Here is a 23,925-nt window from a genome sequence, read left to right on the forward strand (position 1 = left end):
CTGCGTCCGAAATCAATACTGTCCAGGATGTAATGCACCCTATGCGGAAACTCGGTAGAAATGTGGTCAGGGGCTCCTACCTGTCTTCATAGTTCAGGTGATGAAACCTCTGCTTGCCATCCATGGTTGGGCAGAGGCTGGGCTGTCACCTGCAAGGATGCTGTGTACCAGGGTTCTTGGCACATTTTGGACCAGATAATGTCGGGGGTCCAGACACTTTTTACAATGCCCTGTGCATGGTAGGATGTTTCCCTCTACCAACCAGATGCCAGTAGTACCATCCTCCAGAGCTGTGACGATCAAAATGTCTCCACGGCCAAATTCCCCTGGGGGGCAAACTGCCTCCAGCTGAGACCCTCTGAGTTGTGAATGTCAGGTAGTTCTAGGGTTCTTCCAACTTCATGAGTTTGTACCTTTTATTGGGAGTTCGAGGCAAGAGCCAACTTCACGCCCAACTCCTCTCTGTAGCCTAATAACTGCACCTCTTATCACTGAAGCAAGATGATGCCTCGTTCTACGTTTCTATGCCTAGTTCTTGCTATTTTCTGTTTGCTTTGGAGAATTCAGTAGCCAGTTTCATCTGCCAATCCTCCAACACTCACTAGTCTAGCCTAAATGGCCTCCATATTCTAATTTTTTAGGAGATCAGACTTTGAAGTATTCTAAGCTGTCGTACAGGGGGGTCTCACACTTGCGGCTGCATCAGCATCGCTACAAATGCTCATTCAAATGCCCCATTTCCCATTAACTCAGTGTGATTCCCACAAACGTACCAACAGCTGAGACACTCTTAGGGGAAAAAAGATACCACCCATATTTTTGTCACCTTCCTTTTCCATGGGGAATGAATCCAATGACTCCAAGCCTTTGCCACTTACCTGAGACCAGGGCCCAGGGCTCCATTCTGGAGGGCAGGCATGGCTGTTGCAGACTTGAACCTGAGTGGGTGTGCTCACTGGGCAGAGAGAATGCAACACCGCTTCCTCCTTTTGGAAGGGCTTCTTCTGGACACACTGGACCTTCCTGCTCTGCTGGCCCCCCGCACATGACCGGCTGCACACGCTCCATTCACCTGGCTTCCAGCTTTCAGTGAAAGACAGAATTACTTCTGGTGAAGCTAAGACTAAGGATCATCAATTCCAAAGCAGTTACTGTGAAAGATTAACCACCTGATGAAAGTCTAAGGTCAACTGTAGAACCAATATGGCCAATTCATACTGATTCTGCTTTCATAGATTTTCAAGCCTACATGAGTGTGGTCCATTTGTAGGGAATCACATGGAATCACCACGTGATTCTGGGGAAAAATACGTTCCTGTCCTCTGCAGGCAAAGAAACATGTGCCATCTGGAAGTGTGAGCGATTCATTCGTTCAGCCAATTGGGATCTTAAACCCTTCGTCACGGGATCTCCTAGGCATTAGGGTTGGAAAAGATGGATGAAGCAATGCTTTTCCCATTAAGAAGCTTATGGAAGAGGTGGCTATGTGGACAAATAAAGAAGATACTTGCTGATAATTGCTACAAAGAAGTTAATAAAAGTACAATAATGAGACTAATGAAACAAGGGTTCAGTGAGGGGGAAGAGAGAGGTGTGTGTGTGTGTGTGTGTGTGCGCGTGCGTGCGAGCATCTGAAAGAGAGAGGGGCACATTCAGGGAGGGTCTTACAAAGACTATTTCTAAGTAGGTGGTTCCCCCACCTACTTTTTCTGGTTAGCCTTAAACTTTACTGATGGGTTAGAGATATAATCTCGAATTCTTTATTTAAAGATTGCCAGGTCGCTACTTTTTTTTTCACAGCTGTCTGAGACTTGGTGTACACTGAAGAATGGTCAACTGCAACCAAGAATCCTTGTCAACAACTGGCTGTGATTAATTGAAATTCTCTGATTCGAAGGCCTAGCATTAAAAAGATCCACCAGATAGGATCACGATACGTTTCAAAGCATCAATGTCTAAAACTGCTCTTGGTTTACAAATCTTCTAAGTATCATTTGAAAGCATAAAAACATCACCGAGACCAAATGTGTGTTTGTTACACGTCTGCATTTCTGCATCTTCCTAGTCCTAGGATATTTGCTCTGGTTTCCCCTGCCCCCCTCAAGCCTGAGGTGCGAGGTTAAAGACCTTTCTGTTAGTCCAGAGAATTTAGCACATGAGTTCTAGGATTCTAAAACATTGCATAATCCATGTTATCTTAGTTAGAGAGATGATACCAAATAAAAGAACTCCTTGTATTTGTATAATCATTTTCTCTTACAGTAAGATGCAAAGAAAAGATATATATTATCATGAAATTATTAGTTTTAATCAACACCGACCTCACAGACCTGATTCCTCCACTTTCCATTTTCTCCCTTATTGCCTTTTTTTTTTTTTTTTTGGCCGTGTCTTGTGCCTTGTGCAGAGTCCTGACCGCTGGACCACCAGGGGAGTCCCCTTACTGCGTTTTTATATTTATCATTTTTATAGCACGTATCTCACTGCATCTCAATTATCTGTTTACACATCCACCTCTTCCATTCGATGGTGGGTTCATTGATGGCAGGAAATACAAGCTATTCATCTCCATCTTCCAGTCCTCAGCTGAGGGCCTGGCGTTCCGTAGGACATATAACATGGTCATTACATGGGAAAATAATGGAGTTAGATCAGATGAACTCCTTTGTCCTTAGAGCTCTAATAGTCTAAGCCCTTATTTCTAGTATATCTCTGCAGAAGAATAGTCCCTAAAAGGTCCCATTATTCAACAGGAAATACTGAGATAAATAATAGGGTTGCAGGGAATTCCCTGGAAGTCCAGTTGTTAGGACTTCGCAGGTTTGATCCCCAGTCAGGGAACTAAGATCCTGCATGCCTCTCACTGCGAGGCCAAAAAAAAAAAAAAAAAAAAAAAAAAAATAGGGTGGCATAAAAGGGAAAAGAAACAAAAGACACTGCCCATTTCACTCCAACTCTGCAGAGTCACTGCAGGGGCTGTTCTGCTTTTAAAGAGCCAGCAAACTTGTTACTGCACAGAATATCATTTCTACGTGGAGCTATCAGGAAAGTTCTGGGAGTTAAGCATGACTAACGCTCTCTCTCCCTTTTCATGGAGGTACATACGAATGGGGTTTCTTTCTTTTCTTGGCGGAGATAAACAATGATGGAAAGGAGGCTTAAAATAAGAAAACATTAGCTTACATTCAAGTGTACTGACAATCCCTACACGTACCTAAACGTACACACACATGCGCGCACACACACCCCCATCTAAGGGAGAGATTATTCCACAAGGATCAGTAACACTGTCTGGTTATCACGTCTTAGAGCCACGGGATATTTTTAGAGCCAGACATTTCTTAGCAAGAGAGAAAATTCCATGGAAGCCCCCCACATGTCTTTCTCCTTTTTGTGTTCAGGATACAGCTGGTTCCAAACTCTAAGGGAAAAACGGAGTTGACAATTGGGCCTAGGGGATTGGTGGGGAGCTGAAGCCCCAAACGATTATGACAAATACACTATTTACAAGGAAAAAAATATGTATGTATATAAAAAGACTGTGCAATATAATCGCATCACCACAAAGCAAACACTACTTATTAAGATGATCGGAAACAGCAGGGAACACAACAGTGCTGTAGAAGAAACCCTGTCAACTCTATATAAATACATTTGGCAGAAGATAAATCAAACAAGAAGAGACTCCATTTGGCTGGGAACATTAGTTAAAACTAGCGTTCAAATAGTAGTGTGGCTAAAATCAATCCAAAAGCAAACCCACTGAGCTCCCCACCGTGTCTCTTCATCAAAAATGGGGTTACCACTTGGGCTCTATACCCTTCCTTTTAACTTTGTGTCTTGCTACTGTGTAATTTGCATTTGGGCTTTCATGGGTTGCAGAGTAATCTGATTTTTAAATTCTTGGATGACTCTCTAAACGTTAAGCATACAACCACATAGAAATTTAACTAACGTACGATTCTGTGTTATTTAAATATCTGTTTTAGTTCAGAGAAGAGGGGTCTCTATGAAAAGGTTGAAAAAAGATGCCTTTATGCCTTTTTTTTACCCCAAGCTTACGTTGGCATAGCCAGAGTCTGAGTGTCTGAAGCAAATTTGTGTTTTTCAAGTTATATATTTTAACTGCAACTCTCGTCTCCTTTCTTATATTGCCTTTTTGGGGGGGTGGGGTGGGGCGGGGGGTATTCTGTCTATCTTTGAATGACTTTTTTTTTTTTTTTTTTTGAATCACTTTGGATCAGAGGCATCAACAGTGGCTTCAACCATCTCCTATCAACAATAAAGGCACTCAAGTACAGATGCAACCAGAAAGACATTTCCAGATGACTTACTAGGCAGGGCAGGAGAAGGCATTGCACATTTTGGGTTCAGTTGCTGGCTTGGCTCTCGCATTGCAGAATGAGGAATTGACTTGAGTGTTTTGATCCCGTAAGCAAATGGCCTTGACACTTATGTAACCTAATAAGACATGAGAAGTTACAAAGTGAAAATTGCAGGTAACCAATTCCGCTTAGTTTCCAAGTGCAGCTTCGGGTTTACCAGGGTTCTGATAATTTACTGAAGATACGGAACCTAAATATTGTACGAAAACACGTCCTTCTGATAAAATCTACAACTCATGTGAATTCCACCCTCATGCCACGCCCCCCCAACAGTTTTCATATTTTAATACTTTTTAACATGTAGCGTCTTAGTGTTCAGGACTGCCGTGGATTCTAGAACGATATAAAGACAGAGCAATATTTTGAAATTGAAAACAATTTTGAAAACGGGGCAATATCTGTTTCAGGGAAGTATCCCAGAAGCTTTAACTCACACTGCACATATCTAATGGAAAGTGTTCTGCAAAGAAAAATCTTGGGGGAATTCTGTGTGGAAACTCTAAGATTTTGCTTTTTCATGAAGCATCTTCTTCACTTGCCTGAGTATGTGCGCATATAAACAAAAAGTTGAACTCACTGAATATGTGTTCATACTTGTCCGCAAGGACTCTGGTTTTTTGTTTCTGTCTGTTCACCCCACTGCCTTGTTTTCGATACTCATTTCAGGACCTCTCATCAAGATACACTTTATTTTGTGTGTGATTAACTGTATTTGTCAGCTCCCCACATAGGAACGCTGCCCCCTCTTTCAATTCTCTTTATTCACATGGACTTTTCCTTAAAATGGAATCTGAGCAACAGTGAAAAGTCACTCCCGCTAGAATGATTAGGTTGAAGGGGGTTTACTTTCAGGGGGAACTGATCAAAATATTGGGACTCCCTAAAGTCAAGAGTTTGCTTCTGGAGAACGTATTCATTTGGACTTGTCTTCTCTTAGACTTCCGACATGCTATGGTCTGTGAGTCACACGAAGGTGTTGCTAACTCAAGGCAAAGGAGAATCCCATAATGCACTTGTCCAGCATCCTCCCCTTGGTTGTATTTATTCCCTGTAAATGGAAAATGGATGGACTCTCTCTCTTTCCCAAGGAACCTGTGCTCTCTCTGGAATACCAGGAAGTTATCGCGAATGATCTCAAAGAGCATTTGATACATGAACAACTGCTCATGCTCGAAGACTACGTGAAAAACAGCATAAAGATTATGGTTTCTGTTCTGTTAAAAAAAGAAAAAAAAGAACATAAAATGATACATGTGTGGCATGTGTCTGAGTATGTGAAACACGTGTTTTTATGTTTGCTTAAGAAAAAGAATACGATATAGACCAAAGTATTAACACTGGCTATTGCTGATTAAAAGATTATGGGAGATTATTTTCTTCTTTATAGCATATTGCTTTTTAAAATGTGTATTAATAAAAAATATATTCCCTTTTAATTATTTCATATATATTTTTAAAAAGAAGTATTTCTTCATATTTTGTTAACTAGCATGGGCAGCTGAAGACAGAATTTCTTCACCTTCTGTATTTCGGCTCTGTCTCTGGTCCCAAGATGGCCCATTTTGCTCAGTGGGATGGACACAGTAGGGAGACCCACTGTCACCAGGTGCTCTGAGCATGAGGAAATGCGGGACCAACCTTCATGCTTTGGTTTCATGGACTCATTTATGGACTCATTCTTCTTCCCAAAGGGCAAGTGTGACAAAGATTGACTTACCAACCAAATATGTGATATTTTGGGACCTAAATAAAATGCCTCCCGTCTACGCACTGAGAGGATGGCTGTGGTTTTTCCCTTCCTTACAAGGGCTATTTCTCGGATTTAATCCATTTCCCTGCGGGGCTGGAATGCCACTGCTTCCACGTGTCAGATCGCTGTCTTAAGTCTGCCTTGCGTGTGTTTTCACTGTCTTGCCCCTACCTTCTCTAAGTCCCACTGGGAGGCTGACAACAACAGAGAAGTCAGGACAGAAAGACACGAAGCTGTGAGCTGAAAAATCCATCAATGACTCAATCCTTATAAGAAATGGACACATATTTTCTATTTCCCCCCCTTGTAAGTTTCAGATGCCTAACTCTTGAGTCCTGGTTGTGGCTGACTTGAGATTTGTGTGAGTGGGTTCCTTTCTACCTAGGAAAATCCCCGAAGAGTACAAATAATATTTGCTTTTTTTTCTTACAGTGACAGTTCCCATAGAGATAGTTCTTTTGTTGCTTATTTAAACCATACAGTGGAAATACGTCTGGAGTGAAAGAACCTCTTTTTTTTTTTAAAAAAAAAACAGGGCAGGTGAGGGGGGGTTCTACAAAAGGAAACTGAGGCGGGGGCCAGACCACGCGGGGTCCAGTGGGCCACAATGAGGAGCGTGGGTTTCATCCAAGTGCAAAGAGGAACCATGGATGACTTTGAAGTAGAAGAACATAATTTCATTTTTTTTCTGTTGCTGTAATGTTTTTTTTGAATTTAATTTTTTATACAGCAGGTTCTTATTAGTTATCTATTTTATACATAATAGTGTATATATGTCAATCCCAATCTCCCAATTCATCCCACCACCACCCCTGCCCGCCACTATTCCCCCCGTGGTGTCCATGTTTGTGCTCTACAACTATGTTTCTATTTCTACCCTGCAAACCAGTGAAAGACCCTGTTTGAGGAGAGACGTGGAAGACGGTGAGGAAATCAACTACCTCCACCACAGGAGAAGGAGCAATCTGACTGCACTGTGCTCCAGGTGTGGCTGTGTCTTTCCGAGGCTGGCTGAGTTCCATTCACGACCTGGGGAAGTGCATACTTCCAAGATATCCCCGGATTTTTGCCTTGCATCAGAATCTGGACAGTGTAAGATACAAATCAGAGATCAAGATACAGGTCAGACCCTGGAATTCCAGAAATCTCACTGAACATTTTAGAGATATTTGCATGCCATTTTGACCTCAAAGCCGGTTCACATCATTGTTCCCAAGTAGGTTTTATGTCGATTTAAAGTTTGCCCATGACACTTTAACATGTGGACCTCTAGAGCATCAGAACTGGGATTTAGAAAGACAGGAGGGAAACAGGACATTTGCTATAAGCCCACAACCCTCAGTTCTAGGCATATCCAATGAATAAGGCAAGAAAATAGATTTTTACCTTATGTTGAAGGAGAGGTTATACTATGAGGTCTCAACCTTCACTTTAAACTTGAAAGCCTAGCATGATACTAAAATATGCTAACTCTCAAAACAGGCATAACTCTCTCAGCAGAAATCATTCTCATATTGAATACTGGGTAGATATTGTGGAACCTCCCAGGTTTGGGATGTTGAAATGTCTTTTCCCCCACTAGGGTCTCAAACCTTTGGCCCATATATCTTTGTTCTGTTATTCTAGGTATGACACCAGACAGTTCAACAACTCTCGCAGAGAGATTCTAGTCATGGTGGTGCTCCAGAGATAACGGCTGAAATTGAATCAGCCTATATAGACTTTTAGGATTTATCCTGGCCCACAACTTATAATCCCTCTCCTGGATGCCGGTAGATGCTAGACACAAGGGAAGCACTCAGAAAACCTTAGAACACCCCACTTAGAATCCCTATCATCAACCTTAGAATCCAGGCAGATTCCCAATAGGATTTCCAAAGAGAATCTGCCCAAAGAGTAGGTGTCTGTGAACTGTGTACCAGGATGAGCAGATAAGACAAAAAGAAATACGATCAGATGTCGTGGTTGGTAATATATATACTGGAACGGATCTGACCTCAAAAGGGCAAGGACTTGGGATAAATCTGACACTATCAGGCACTTCCCAGGTGTCAGACACTCTGCCGGGCTTTTTCTATGCATTATTTCAAGAGTCCTCTAACAACTCTATAATGTAGGTGTCTATTTTTTCATCGAAAAAAAAAAAAAAACTGAGAAGAATGAACTTGTGCAAGGTCACACAGGTGACCGGTGAATGAAATTAAAATAGAATTTCGGCCCTCCAACAAAATGTGCCTAAAGACTGTAAGATACCACTTTTTTTTTTTTCTTGGAGTATAGTTGATTTACAATGTTGTGTTACTTTCAGGTGTAGCAAAGTGATTCTGTTATAGGTGTGTGTGTATCTATGTGCGTGTGTGTGCGCATATGTGTGTATGTATATATATTCTTTTTCAAATTCTTTTCCATCACAGGTTATTACAAGATATTGAATAGGGCTTTCCTGGTGGCGCAGTGGTTGGGAGTCCGCCTGCCGATGCAGGGGACACGGGTTCGTGCCCCAGTCCGGGAAGATCCCACGTGCCGCGGAGCGGCTGGGCCCGTGAGCCGTGGCCACTGAGCCTGCGCGTCCGGAGCCTGTGCTCCGCAGCGGGAGAGGCCACAGCGGTGAGAGGCCTGCATACCGCAAAAAAAAAAAAAAAAAAAGATATCGAATAGAGTCCCCTGTACTATACAGTAGGGCCTTGTTGTTCATCTATTTTATATATAGTAGTGTATATCTGTTCATCCCAAGCTCCTGATTTATACCTCCTCCCGACCCTTTCCCCTTTGGTAACCGTAAGTTTGTTTTCTGTGTCTGGATATCACCTTGTTTTTGGTTTAGGCAAACACATTATCACATTATTTGCCTCCCTTCCTGATCCTCTCTTTTTTTTTTTTTCTTGGAGTATAGTTGATTTACAATGTTGTGTTACTTTCAGGTGTAGAGAACGTAGGCAATCTCTCCCGTCAACTGTGTTTCTGCGTCTGGACCCACACATTCCTCCTCTCCTTCTGTTACCCAGGATGCTCAGCCGGGCTGTCCACTATTGCCCTGGATCCCATCTTCCCTCACCTACTTAAGGGCATCGCTGCTAGTGTCGTCCCCTCTCTCTTGAACCTTATTGAAATGTCCCTGTCTATTGGATCATTCGATAAGCACATGAACATGCTATTATATCCCTCATCTCAAGAGGAAAACAATGATCTCATCTCTACATACACTTCCAGCTCACATTCACTGTTTCCCTTTGTAGCAAAAATCCCTCTAAGAGTCGCCTTGACTTTGGATCTCCGCGTATCCCTCATTCTCCCGTGGTCCCTCCTTCTCAGGCATCCCTCCCCACCACATCACTGAAACCTCTCTTTCAAGGGCACCTTGTCATTTCCAACAGTCAACGGCTTTGTCTTACTCAACCAGTCATCAAGCACTGGACATAGCTGATCACTTCCTCCTGTTCTCACTATTAGAAACCCATCATTTCAGTTCTTTTCCTCCCTTAGTGACCGACCGACCTTCATTCCTAGTTTCTTTTGCTGAATCCTTATTTCCTAATGATTCGATGTCAGATTGACTTCCAACCTCTCGACCTCTTGTTTTTCTATCCTCACCCCTCAGGTGATCTCATCCAGTCCTGTAGTTTAAGTGCAATCTACCGGTTGACCACTCCCAATTTGTAACTCTACAGCAGCGCTTTCCGGTAGAACTTTCTGCAATGATGACAAGTATTACACTATAAACCTGTGTTGGTCCATGTGGCATCCACAAGCCACACGTGGCTCTTGAGCCGTAGTATACATTGTGACTGAAGGATAAAACGTTACGTTTAATTGAATCTAAATCTAAACTTAAAGAACCCCGTGTGAGTAGTGGCTACCATATGGGACAGCTATAAATGAAGCCCATCCTCGGACCTCCACATTCGAAGAGTTAACTGTCTACTGAGCATCTCTACTTGAATGTTTAAAAGGTGTAACAAAGTCTAACAACGAACTCGGGATTTTCTACCCTGTTCTCTGAAAGGCTGTTCTTCCCAGTCTCACAACATGGCAACCCAATCCTCCTAATTGTTCAGGCTAACATAGAAAGTTGATCTCCTCTCTTTCCTCTCTTTTCCTCACACCCCACGCCTAATCGACCAAGAAATGGTGTTATCTTTACTTCCAATATTACTCAAATCTGACCACGTCTCACTTTATCTATTGCTACTGCTGCTTCCTTGGTCTAAGCCGCCATCATCTCTTTGGATTTCCATGATCATGGCTCTCTAGGGATGAGAAGAAGCCGTATTCTCTAGCGGAGGAGATGGACACAACCACGCTTAAAAATAATACGGTTACTTCAGAGGTTAAAAACGAAGTGTCGTATAACCTGCCAAGGGAAATCAAATGTTCCTGTGAACCTGGGGGAAGGGGATCACGTGACTGCCTAAGGAAACTGTGTAGCTGTTACTTAATTAATGAAGTATTTTGGTGATGATTCCTGCCAAGAAGCCACAAAAGAACAATAGAATTTGTTTTCTTTGAGGATTTCTATTCCCCCCAAAAGGACAAACTTTTTTTTTTTTTTTTTTTTGCGGTACACGGGCCTCTCACTGTCGTGGCCTCTCCCGTTGCGGAGCACAGGCTCCGGACGCGCAGGCTCAGCGGCCATGGCTCACGGGCCCAGCCGCTCCGCGGCATGTGGGATCTTCCCGGACCGGGGCACGAACCCGCGTCCGCTGCATCGGCAGGCGGACTCTCAACCACTGCGCCACCAGGGAAGCCCAAGGACAAACTTTCATATTGAGTTTCCCACCTTCCTTCCCTTAGGTGAAGCTTTAAAATATGTAAAGATCCTCTGAAAAGTAAAACATCTGCGCTAAAAGTAGTTAATAGCAAGAAGGCAACTACTCCATTTCATACTATCCAGGTAATAAAAGAAGCTTACTTATGCAGCCACGTCAAGAAGAGAAATAACTCCCACGATTTACTGTAAATGTGCACAAAATTATGCAACTTTAAATGACTAACTCATAACATATGTCGTAGCTGGTTACTGTCATATTACTAGTATAGTTCTATAGCCAATGGCCTACAGGACATATTGTTTATATTTTTTTTTGTTGGACATATTAATGCATTCATTGAATGCACAAATGAATAAGACTCTCATCTTTAAAAAAAATCAGATGACTCATGGCTTCACTATAATGTCTGTGTATCTGTAAGGTCACAGGGAGTTCTATGTGTAATCACGTAGGCTGAAGGACAGTATTTGTATAAACCAGCAGAAAGCTCACTTTAGAATTTACTTTAACATCAGCTCACAAAGCCTTCTTAAAGAGAGTAATTATTTAAACAAATGGACACCAAGACCAAATATATAAAAGATGAGTATTTGCCAATTACATCATTTGCTTCTCTATGATAATTTAGGCATTCTCTGCCCTTTTTCTAATCCTGTATGAGGAACAAAGTAACCGAGAATGGAATACACAGCAGTGGTCTTATCTTCTACTGTTTGATGCTTGCAATAGCCAATCCTTTGGAAATAGACTGATCGTCTGGCTGAAAGAATCTCTAAGTCCCTTCTTTACCCCATTCTGAAGAAAGACTGGACTTTGTTCAAAAAAAAAAAAAAGTCAATCCCACCCTCAGGAGTGGCTACATAATTTGCGGGGCCCAGACGAACATGGAAATGCAAGGCCCCTCGTTTAAAAAAATGATTAAGGATTTTAAGCTGGTGACAACAGAACAGTAAACCAAACATAAGGCACTTCTGGGTCCGAGGTCCCCTGTGACTTTGCGGGTTCCACGTCCACGAAGCCACCTCTGCCCGACCTGAAGGCTGAGGTTTTCTCACCTGCATCAGTTTTAAGACACAATTTTAAATGTTCCAAATTCTAAATGGTCCTGCGGTCTAACAATGACTTTGCCCACTCCTCTCAGTGGAGATGACACCCACTAATCTGGCAGGCTCGGCTGTACCTAAGTACCTCAGTGTGACCATGACCATCACCTTGACCACAGACAGTGCGACCCACCCGACGCTCGGAAGCAGGGCCGTGGGACGATGTGCGATAACCGCGTAGCTAAGATTCTAACTGCCTCTGCAGATGCTGAGGAGCGAACACATCTGAAACAATACGTCATTTGAAAATGCTAATTCCCATCACTCACATCTATTTAGAGATATTTTCAGTGACCCTGTCAAGCGCAGTCGATAACTTTTTTCAGCACTAGTGGAGAACACAAAGGCCCTCCAGGTCACGTGGATGCCACAACCCTCCCCCACCCCCCATCGTAGCACAACATCACAATAACGCCCCGTGCTGCGCGTCGGACTGTATAGCCCAGCTGTGAAATGCACAAGTTTGGAAAGACTGCCAGCAGTTCAGTCTACTTAACTGGACTCAGTCCAGAGGATTTTCCAGCCAACTGGCACTGGGTCTCTAACTTACAGTTGGCAAGCAACCTCCTTAAATGCTTCCAGGTCCTCAGTAGAACTGTTCAGTGTCTACCTTTAACACACCAACCACCTGACTTCAGACACAGCACTCAGCAGCTCTGACCGCAGGGTGCGGAGCTATAAAATTTACAGCTTCTGAAGTTGGAAAACCACAGACGGGGCTGGACTCTACCAACTGCCCTCTGAAGGAAGGGGGATGCAGGCTCTGCTTGGGGCACACGGAGTAAAAACAAAGGACACATTGAGTAATCTTGGGTAAACAGCTTGCTTTCTGTCACTCCCACTTTTAATTTTTAATGTGCAAACTATAAATGCCTTCAATCAGCTTCTTTTTTGTTTCATTACTTAAGGCCCCTTTTTCCTTTTAAGGAAGTTGTCCTAATTCTCCCATGGAAACTAAAGAGTTATGCATAGGTTCTGAAGACCGACTTTTTATTTAGTGCATGCTTGGAAGCTTATTTCTTGTCTTCAGTAATGTACTTGATCGCTTTAAAAAAATAACAGCAGCAATACTTAGTGTTATGCCAGGCAAAGCGCTGTACAAGCATTATCTCATTTAAAGCGGATAACAACACTCGCGACTTCCCTGGTGGCGCAGTGGATAAGACTCTGCGCTGCCAAAGCAGGGGGCCCGGGTTTGATCCCTGGTCCAGGAACTAGAGCCCACATGCATGCCGCAACTAAGGAGCCGGCGAGCCGCAACTCAGGAGCCCGCCTGCTGCAACGAAGACCTGAGGCAACCAAATAAATAAATATTAGAAAAAAAATAAAGCTGATGACAATACTATGAGGAAGGCACAGTGCTGTTAATATCTTAGTACTGTAGATGAATGCACCAATACACAAGGTCCCGTAGCTAGTCAGTAGCAACACTGAGAACGCAAGTCTCTGATATTGTCCGACTCCCAAACTGGACATCTTAACTCTTGGGACACTGCATCTCCAGCTCTGAAATGTCACATCTAGGATTCTAATTTAAAGTTCTAAAAACTGGATGAACTGTTGAAAAGACGTTGCCACCGGGATGCAAGCGCATGCTATAACATTTACATCGTGCTATCGGCTTCCAACCTGAAAATGTTGTTTCTTGAACACGCTAATATCTGACTTAAGGATACATGATTTTTAATCTCCTCAATCCATGTTCCCCTGCATTTATAGATCTGTTGGATTTCACCATTGTTTTAACCGCTGAAATACAACCTACTTTATAGACTGACCCCTTCTGAGAAATGATGAATTGCGCCGTACATTACGCGTTGGCTAAGTCAGGGAAGGGATAGTTTTGTAGTGTGAATTCCTGTTTTTGTATAATCCTGTGATTTTTTGGAAGCCTCGTGATGTGAAAAATCAGCCAGTTGTCTTTGCCTTCTTGTTTGCTTCAAAGCCTGAAAAACATGACCAGGTATCACCACTGCTATTAGGTGTGAGTGAGTTGGATGTGACAAGACACAGCACCACAAAGACCCCGATAGGGGCCTTGGAAGTACATCTGTGAGGCAGCTTCAAAGGTGTGGGCTGACACATTGAACCCCGACTACAGTTCTAATTCAACTCATCAACATTCCTCAGAGTTTAGTGAAGAGAAATAGTGTTCTCCGACCTGTCACAGAAGTATTTGCCATGAATTAGCTGGGGGCCTGCACTTCAAATAGCAAATGGCGATCTCTAGACAAATGATGTGGCATCATGAAAGCACATCTGAATCGTCCTCTGGAGTCTGGAGTTTCCTATCATCTGTTCTGAATTTATTCTCCATTACTTCTTTGCCTCTTTTGTGTTTTGTGTCTTCACCCCATCCCTGCTCCTTGGATAATCTACTTTCCCTTACACTGATTTTATCGTGAGGCACATCTTTACTCATTTCAGCCCCTTCCCCTTGTGGGGGGCGGGGGATGCAGACAGCAGGGTCACAAGGAAGGAGCTGGCTGAGAAGGTGAGTCTCTGTCAGTGATGCTCGCACACTGTCAACTCAGTGATCAATGTGCCTGTCTACCTGGTCCCCCGCCACCCCATCATCTCCTTTTGCCAGAGAGCGGAGGAAGTTGTTTATTATAGTAATTTTCTTTAGATGTCTTTTTCTGCCTTGAAACTGGCCTGTGGTTAACCTATTTCTCACTTACTGTCATTACAAAGGCTGCTGTATTTGTCAGCTGCAGGATTCTCTCTTGGTACACGATTCATTGGGAAAGGGTTTTCAAAGAGTTAAACACCCCCTTTTGCCTCTTAACAGAGAAAAAAATCCTTAACATAAAGGAGAGCTTTCATTTTTAAGACTTTTTTTTAAAAAAAAGGAATGCTGTAAAAACACAGGGGATCATATTTCAGTCCTAGACTAGCAACCTGTGTTATCATGTCGTCCTGACTCACTGTTTATCAGACAGAGATGAAGTTACTTTATAAATGAAACACTCATGATGAATTTCCTCACCTACCCTCCAATTGCATGACAGTTTGATGGAGAATATGACTCATTCACTGTTGTGTGTGAGAGAGAGACAGATAGAGAAACAGAGACAGAGAGAAACAGAGACAGAGCAAGAGAATAAAGGAGAGGAAGAAGAAAGGGGGGAGGGGCACGAGAGGGGGAAGGGGGAGGTGGGGAGAAGTGGGGGGAGAGAGAGAGTGTGAGAGTGCATCAGCTAGCAAAAAAGCTGATCTTCAGTCACTTCTAAAGAATGCATCATCTCTAAGTGGACACCTTCACTAATCACGAAAAGAAAAGAGAATTTTTGTGTTTTTCGTTCTCATTGCCAAGGCTCCCTAAAATTATATCTTAAACGGGCCTTTTGCACTGCACTTATACAAAGGACAAAACCGGTGACCTTACATTACCTATAGCTCAATCTCAAAACGGAAAAACATTAAATTTTCAGCCATACTCAAAACGCCCAGCATATAGACGTCTACTTCAGATTAAACGATTATTTTTCAACGAAGACGTGTAAATTTCAACTCTGAACTTCAGTTTTCACATTTCTACCACTTCAACATTTAATTCCTTGTACAAGACACACACATACACACACACACGCACACACACACACAATTTAGCTATGTGATGTGCAGAAGATTTAGTTTTTCTTGTGTTCCCAAACCCAGTAAAATAAATACGGTAGGTCTACGCATAGTATCCTGAAGACTATTGAAATATAAGCTGACTTTTAAATCTTTCAGATGACTAATGAGTGCACTAGTTCAATGAGAAATTCCTTAGACTCTATGCCAGACTTACGTTGTAGGGGATAAGCTGAAATAAAGAAAGATGTGGAAATTATCTAGTTTATAATAACTGTGTCTGTAGTGATCTCAGAAAGTATATGGTTGCCAAATCAATATTGATTCCTTTCTGTGCTGGGGTGTGCACGTGTGTGAGTCATTTTCCCCTGGGCAACGCAGAAATATGATACAGGGTCATGAACATTAGCTCCATTTCTCCAAGTCCTTTACATGTATATGTATGTCTGTACTTCAAAATAAAAAGTTGATTGATGGGCTTAAATAATGCCTAAAAATTTAAGGCCTCAGACAATCATATAAATCCTTGATTACCCTTAGGAATTTCCTCTTGGCCACTGAGGAAATTAAGGGGCCAGCTCACTCTAAATTGACATCCACCTGTTGCTAATGTTGGACCATGTAGAATCTGGGTTCCGAGAAGAATGAAGGTTTGTAACAGAGACTGTATTTGAAAATTAGGCAGACACATGACTTGGTGATAAAAGTGAAAATCTGTTTTCCATTTAAACTGAGCTTCCCTATGAAGACATTCTGTAAAGTTCTGACATTAAAAATAACCAGAAGCAGAAGACACTTTTGTGTCAGGCCATGCACTTATTTCTTGAGGTTAACTGACAGCAGTCAATCTGTCCCAGGACTGCATTACCCCTGCCTTGCACTAGAAAACACCCAGAAATAAGTGAAAAGATCTGTGAAACCCACCACCCTGGGAGGGCAAGTTGCTGTTCTCCCAGATTAAGATAAGTCAACTGTGAGCTAACTGGTCAGCAAGTTCTTATGTGTAAATTATTCACTTTGGGAAAGGCAAGCCTTTCAGAAAGCAGATCGATTCCTCAAATGCAATTGAGGAGATCAAATTTCAATATTTAAATGCCCTTCACTGTACTTAACTTTCAACTGTACAATTCTAGGACTAGTCCTAAGAGACGATGAAATCCAGTGGTTTTTAAAATGTGTACCGCAGAAGTCTAAGCCTTTCAGAGAACTTCAGATTACGACTGTGGTTTGGGACAGAAATGGGGAGGAGAGGCTGGCCTCTGGGCCCTGTCACTCTTGACTTTGGTCAGAGAAAGTCTCCTTGCACTTGATTTATTGTCTCCATGTATGATTTTTCAACTTGGGAAGAAGATTCTACTATTTATTTATTTTATTTTTAATATTTATTTATTTCTTTGGTTGTACCAGGTCTCAGTTGCAGGAGGTGGGCTCCTTAGTTGCAGCACGTGGGCTCCTTAGTTGCGGCAGGCAGGCTCCTTAGTTGCGGCTCGTGGGCTCCTTAGTTGTGGCAATGTGAACTCTTAGTTGCGGCATGCATGTGGGATCTTGTTCCCTGACCAGGGATCAAACCTGGGCCCCCTACGTTGTGAACGTGGAGTCTTACCCACTGTGCCACCAGGGAAGTCCTTCTACTCTTTAAATGAATGAATGAATTTTATCATTGGATGTCATTCCTTCAGTAAATTTTTGTTTTTGAGTGACCACGACGTTCCAGATACTGTGCCAATTGTGGAATCTACGAAGAGGAGTTAAGTCATCTTTCGGCAACATAGGGTTTCAGGTGCTTAGAAGTGCTTCAAGACAGTGTTACAGGACAGAGTAGAAGATATTAGTTTAGTCTGGGGAAATCATTTCCCAAATGAGAAGACTGGGCCTCAGATAGTTTAAGTGACTCATGCAAAGTGACAGAGTAGTATCTGAGTGACCCGTATCACCAACTATTTATAGAGATGTTCCCTGTTCAAACCCACGTTGCTTCCAAAAAGAATGGGATCAACCTACCAAAACTCGCTCTTTACATTTTTTAAAGACCTGAGACTATAATGATTTGGTGACATGATTTATGTCTTAACCACTGGTGCATCTCCAATGTCTATACAGGGCTGGGCCCAAATGGGCACTCAACAAAAGTTTAGTTTTCTTCTATCAGACGTCAAGAGAAAATAAACAGAGGAATACTGCTTTGAAGGTAGCTACCTAAATCAACACATGCCAAAGTAGTTGAAGATAAGACTTAGCTAAGATATTGGGAGGATCTGATTAAAATAAATGAATGAGATATAAAAAGGGACGTTATCCTTACACTGCTATCCTCATGTGTTCTGGCAAACACACCCTTCTGCTGAATTTTACACTATAATACGAGCTCAGTGAACGTGCAGTCATTTTAAGCGGCCAAGAAAGTGCTTTCTTTCACAGGCTTATACTTTCTGTGGATAGAACAGCACTTTCCATTTTGGTAGGTTCCCACTTTCATCATCCCACAGGATTGTGAAACACATTCAACATTTCGTATTGGACTGAACATATTTTTGGCTCCAACAGTATTCATTTTAGTTCAATTCATAGTTGCATGGAAAGGCATATGAACTTTATTTAACTTCCTTTAAAGAAGAAGGCCATGGATTACTTGGATGTTGATATATAGCCTAGTTTTGGAAAATGTAATTTATCGCTTATTGTGATTTTCAGTTTTTAAAGTCACTGTGTTCTCTCGATTTTGGAAAGGCATGAGCATGCGATAAAAACCGACCTGAAATTTGATGATGTTCTCCTGAGAGCAATAAAGTACAATTTAAATATTAAAGTCATTAGCCCAAATTCTTTGAAAAGATAAAATAGACATAATACGAGGTTACTGGATTGGATTTTTTAAAATCTCCTAAAAGAGTTGCAAGTTTTGAATGAAACCATAACTCCTTTAAAAAATACAAGCAAGGCATGACCAATTAATCATACATGTTTCCCTCTGGAATATTTTCAGACAAGTCACATTCTTAGGACATCAATTGAAGCTTTCATGGAATCTCTAAGTAGAATGTATACATAAAGTAAGACTTTGTAAAAACAACAGCTAAGCAAATGTGACCTTACTGCATTGTGGTGAAACTACAATTTTGTATTTATAGAGATCTTATTATAGTTTTTACCCTATTTATATAGTAGGGAAAATTATTGTATAAAACCGTACATATCCAGTTGAACCTGGGGAAGACTTTATGTTTTTATAATTTTACTAGATCTATCCAATAATTTATCCTTACATTTTGATTGTTTGTGTGTTTGCGTTTTTCCCCCGAGGAGGTGTCTGTATCTGCAAGGACAATCCAGCTGTTTTAGTTTGTTTCTTAGTTTGTTTTCTGGCCGTGCCCCACGGCTTGTGGGATCTTAGTTCCCCGACCAGGGATTGAACCCAGGCCCTCGGCAGAGAGAAAGAGGAGTCCTAACCACTGGACCGCCTGGGAATTCCCTGTAAGAAAATCAATGACGAACCTGACCGATTCTGCAGAACTCCATCACCAATTGAGGCCACCCTTCCATTTCTCAAAAATAGCTCCTAATTGTCAGGAAAATGTTTGGACCTGGTGAACAGTCCAAAGATTTACTTTTAATCAGCACTAAATAATGGAGATGAGTGAGATAAGGAGTTACGCTTCAATTAAGCAAAGCCCAAATAAAAATTCTCAGCTTCAGGCTGGCATAGCGCTCGGTGACAATGTGGCCGTTATCTGGTCAATTTGATCAACACAGACAATGACAGGGGACATTCAGGTTCTAAAGATGAAAGTCAGAAGGAACTCTGCGATTCTGCTTTGCACTTTCCATCACTTCTTGTCTCATTCTTTGTTGTGGTTTTCCCGCAGATAACGTATGTTTAACAGCAAACCTTAAATTACAAACAGAACTGTGAAAACCTACCGGAATGGCTTTGTGATGATGAAAACTGGACAGAGAAACAGCAACAACAAAAAATGGCTGCTTGTAGTTCTGGTTGCCCGGGGCAGAAGCCCTGAGAGACACCCACCTTCCAATCTGGTAACTTTCTAGCCACAGAACTTGGTTTGTGTACATCTGCTTAGAGATGGATCAAAGGCCTCGTGGCAAAACTAATGAAACCATGTTGCTCTAAAACGAATCCCTTGCAAGCTAAATATACCTCTCTAAAGAAAATACACCTTTTCTAAAGACATGGAAAAGATGTTTGCTGCTCAAATGCTTGATAGAAAGAAATAAACATATGCACCTAAAAAATTAGGACTGAATAAAAAGTCTCAAAATCTTTAACCAGAAAGTTCAATTCCTATGCCTTAGGCGTAATTACAGGGTGATTTTAGGGCCTTGATTCATTGTTGAGCTTCAAACTACCCTAACAATAGTCCAATTTGATTTGGGGTTCCTAATCTCATCTCCTGAAATAAAAGAAACAACCCAATCAAAAAATGGGCAGATGATCTAAATAGACATTTCTCCAAAGAAGACACACAGATGGCCGAAAAGATGCTCAACATCACGAATTATGGGAGAAATGCAAATCAAAACTACAACGAGGTATCAGCTCGCACTGGTCAGAATGGCCATCATCAAAAAGTCTACAGACAGGGCTTCCCTGGTGGCGCAGTGGTTGAGAGTCTGCCTGCCAATGCAGGGGACACGGGTTCGTGCCCCGGTCCAGGAGGATCCCATATGCCGCGGAGCGGCTAGGCCCGTGAGCCATGGCCACTGAGCCTGCGTGTCCGCAACGGGAGAGGCCACAACAGTGAGAGGCCCATGTACCACACACACACACACACAAAAAAAGTCTACAGACAATAAATGCTGGAGGGGGTGTGGAGAACAGGGAACCCTCCTACACTGTTGGTGGGAATGTAGATTGGTGCAGCCACTATGGAGAACGGTATGGAGGTTCCTTAAAAAACTAAAAATAGAACTACGATATGATCCAGCAATCCCACTCCTGGGCATTTATCCAGAGAAAACCATGGTTCGAAAAGATACATGGGCCCCCAATATTCACTGCAGCACTATTTACAACAGTCAAGACATGGAAGCAACCTAAATGTCCATCAACAGAGGAATCGATAAAGAAGATGTGGTACATATATACAATGGAATACTATTCAGCCATAAAAACGAATGAAATAATGCTATTTGCAGCAACATGGATGGACCTAGAGATTATCACACTAAGTGAAGTCAGTCAGACAGAGAAAGAAAAATACCATATGATATCACTCATATAGGGAATCTAATTTTAAAAAAATTATACAAATGAACTTATTTATAAAACAATCATGCAGATTTAGAAAACAAACTTACGGTTACCAAAGGGGAAATGTGGCAGGCAGGGATAAATCAGGAGCTTGGCAGTGCTTTGTGTCCACCTTGAGGGGTGGGATAGGGAGGGTGAGAGGGAGACGCAAGAGGGAGGAGATATGGGGATATATGCATATGTATAGCTGATTCACTGTGTTATAAAGCAGAAACTAACACACCATTGTAAAGCAATTATACTCCAATTAAGATGTTAAAAAAATAAATATGTAAACACACACATACACAAATTAGGAGCTTGGGATTAACACACACACACACACTACTATATATAAAGTAGATAACCAACAAGGACCTACTGTATAGCACAAGGAACTCTACTCAATACTCTGTAATAACCTATATGGGTAAACAATCTGAAAAAGAATAGATACATGTAGATGTGTAATTGAATCACTTTGCTGTACACCTGAAACTAACACAACATTGTAAATCAACTATACTCCAATATAAAAAAAAAAAAGACCTGAGAGGGTTGGAAGACTATTTCCTAAAGACAGCTGCTCTCAATTGTGAAATCTTTGCAGGACCTTCTATCACACAGACAGAGATGACAGGACCTAGTGTCTCAAGTTCACAAGATAATGGGAAATTAACTCACGGTCAAGACCTAGGGCCAGGGTTGCAAACTCAAATATCTACTGGGACCAGAAGTTCCTTTTTCGTGAAAGATGTCAAAATCTATATTTTTATAAGAAATCATCTGATATTAAACCTCTGATCCATTTTTTAAAAATTATGAAGATCTGGGAGCTGGATTTGGCCTGTGGTTGCCAGTTTGCTCATCATGGTCTGAGGTTTAGGTTTTTAAAAAATATATCTGTTATATGCTCAGAAGGCAGAAGTATGGTAACAGTTAGAAACGTTATGCGCCAAGCACTCTGTAAGCACTGAAGTTATCTTAAATTCTTCTTATGCTAGCACTGACAGTTAGCTGGTATTGTTTGCCCATTTTTACAAATGTGGACATTAAGTGACACAGAGGTGAAGGTACTTGTCCAAGTTACATAGCTAATTACAAGTCTGTACTCTTAACCATACAATGGGTACAACATCTGACTTAGAATCCAAAGTTATGTTTAGTCTATATACAATGGAATATTACTCAGCCATTAAAAAGAATGCCATTTGCAGCAACATGGATGGACCTAGAGATTAACATACTAAGTGAAGTAAGTCAGACAGACAAAAACAAATATCATATGATATCACTTATATGGAGAATCTAAAAAAAAGATGCAAATAAACTTATTTACAAAACAGATATAGACTCATAGTCTTAGAGAATGAACTTCCGGTTGCCAGGGGGAAGGGTGAGGGGAAGAGATAGATTGGTAGTTTGGGATTGACATGTACACACTGTTATATTTTAAATAGATAACCAACAAAGACGTACTGTATAGCACAGGGAACTCTGCTCAATACTCTGTATTAACCTAAATGGGAAAAGAATTTGAAAAAGAATAGATACATGTATATGTATAACTGAATCATTTTGCTGTACACCTGAAACTAACACAACATTGTTAATCAAATATACTCTAATATAAAATAAAAATTAAAAAAATAAAAAACGCAGTACTTAAGAATCCACCTGCCAATGCAAGGGACATGGGTCCTACCCCTGGTCGGGGAAGATCCCACATGTGGTGGAGCAACTAAGCCCGTGCGCCACAACTACTGAGCCTGAGCTCTAGAGCCCACGCACCACAACTACTGAGCCCATGCACCACAACTACTGAAGCCCGCGTACCCTAGAGCCCGCGCAACGCAACTATGGAAGCCCGTGCGCTCTAGGGCCTGCATGCCACAACTACTGAGCCCGTACACCTAGAGCCCGTGCTCCACAACAAGAGAAGCCACCACAATGAGAAGCCCGCACACCACAATGAAGAGTAGCCCCTGCTCGCTACAAATAGAGATAGCCCGCGTGCAGCAACGAAGACCCAACACAGCCAAAAAAAATCTAGCAAAAATTAAAATAAAATAAAATAGGTCCCTTCAAGGGGGAAAAAAGTTATATGTAGTCATACTTTTAAACTATCTTTTTTTAAATTCATCTTCCTTAGTAAATGTTTAAGACTAGTACCTTAAATAATAACAGTAATAATAATAGTTGAATTAAGCTTATGTTTCCTTGATTCCAGAAGAGTATAGCAGTATGACTGGACTGAGAGGAGATATCATACTTGTAGATGGAAAAGATTTGGACTCCAACTCAACTCTGCTTTTTTCCTAGCTATGTGAGTTAGGCAAATCTTTTAACATTTCTTCACACTTCCTTGCTTATTTTGCTGGCAAGTCAGTGAGGTAGGTTTTCTATCCCAATTTTGCAAGTGAGAAATTGAAACTCCATGTCACTAACAGGAGTGCCTGGTCACATGAGTCCTCAGTACATGGTGGCCACGACTTCTACACAGCCTCAAGCAAATCACGTGCCTCTGAAAGCGCACAATTAGCCTCATTTTACAAACTGGAAAAAGCAAACCCAGAGACGCGACGAGGACCAAAGAAAATGGACCCAGGATAATTGCGTTACAGCGTCATTTGCAGACATGGTGGCTGTTTTTATTATCCTCATCATTACCCACTTATTTTTTTTCTTTTCTCACCTCTAAAGAAATGATAGCTTACAAAAGTAAGGTGGTTTGCTATGACTAAGACTTTCTTGACATCAAGCAAGTGTGCTTTCTGTTACATCACTCTGCATGCCACAACTACTGAGCCCGTGTGCTGCAACTACTGATCTATGTGATGAACAGCCACAATGGATGGTCCCAACAGCAGACATACACAAACTGGAATCATGTAAAGACGATTCCTTATATTCCTCAGCTATCACAACAGCCAAGTGTACCCGTGAAAGGTGGGCATCTGCACGTGAACATCAACACATTCTCTCCGGGACCCGTTGGATCCCTGCCCGCTTCCCCCAGATGGAGCTGCTGTCTTTTCCCCTTTGCACTTTGAGATTTAGCCTATTAGGAAACAAATTTGAACTAGGATTTTTT

The 23,925-nt window shown here is 41.8% G+C and overlaps 1 protein-coding gene across 3 annotated transcripts in view; it reads right to left on the reverse strand.

Moving 5' to 3' along the window:
• ADAMTS18 (ADAM metallopeptidase with thrombospondin type 1 motif 18) overlaps window positions 1–23,925 on the reverse strand; it is a 174,657-nt gene that overhangs the window by 39,480 nt on the left and 111,252 nt on the right. For all 3 annotated transcript variants that reach the window (XM_060000258.2, XM_060000259.2, XM_060000257.2), the window contains 3 exons: window positions 7,077–7,218; window positions 4,335–4,461; window positions 879–1,083 (listed from right to left, as the gene is read on the reverse strand). In XM_060000258.2, the coding sequence (XP_059856241.1) occupies window positions 879–1,083; window positions 4,335–4,461; window positions 7,077–7,218 (474 nt within the window). The remainder of the gene's footprint in view (window positions 1–878; window positions 1,084–4,334; window positions 4,462–7,076; window positions 7,219–23,925) is intronic.

This window comes from Delphinus delphis, chromosome 20 (genome assembly GCF_949987515.2).
Source record: "Delphinus delphis chromosome 20, mDelDel1.2, whole genome shotgun sequence".
Classification (NCBI taxonomy): domain Eukaryota; kingdom Metazoa; phylum Chordata; class Mammalia; order Artiodactyla; family Delphinidae; genus Delphinus; species Delphinus delphis.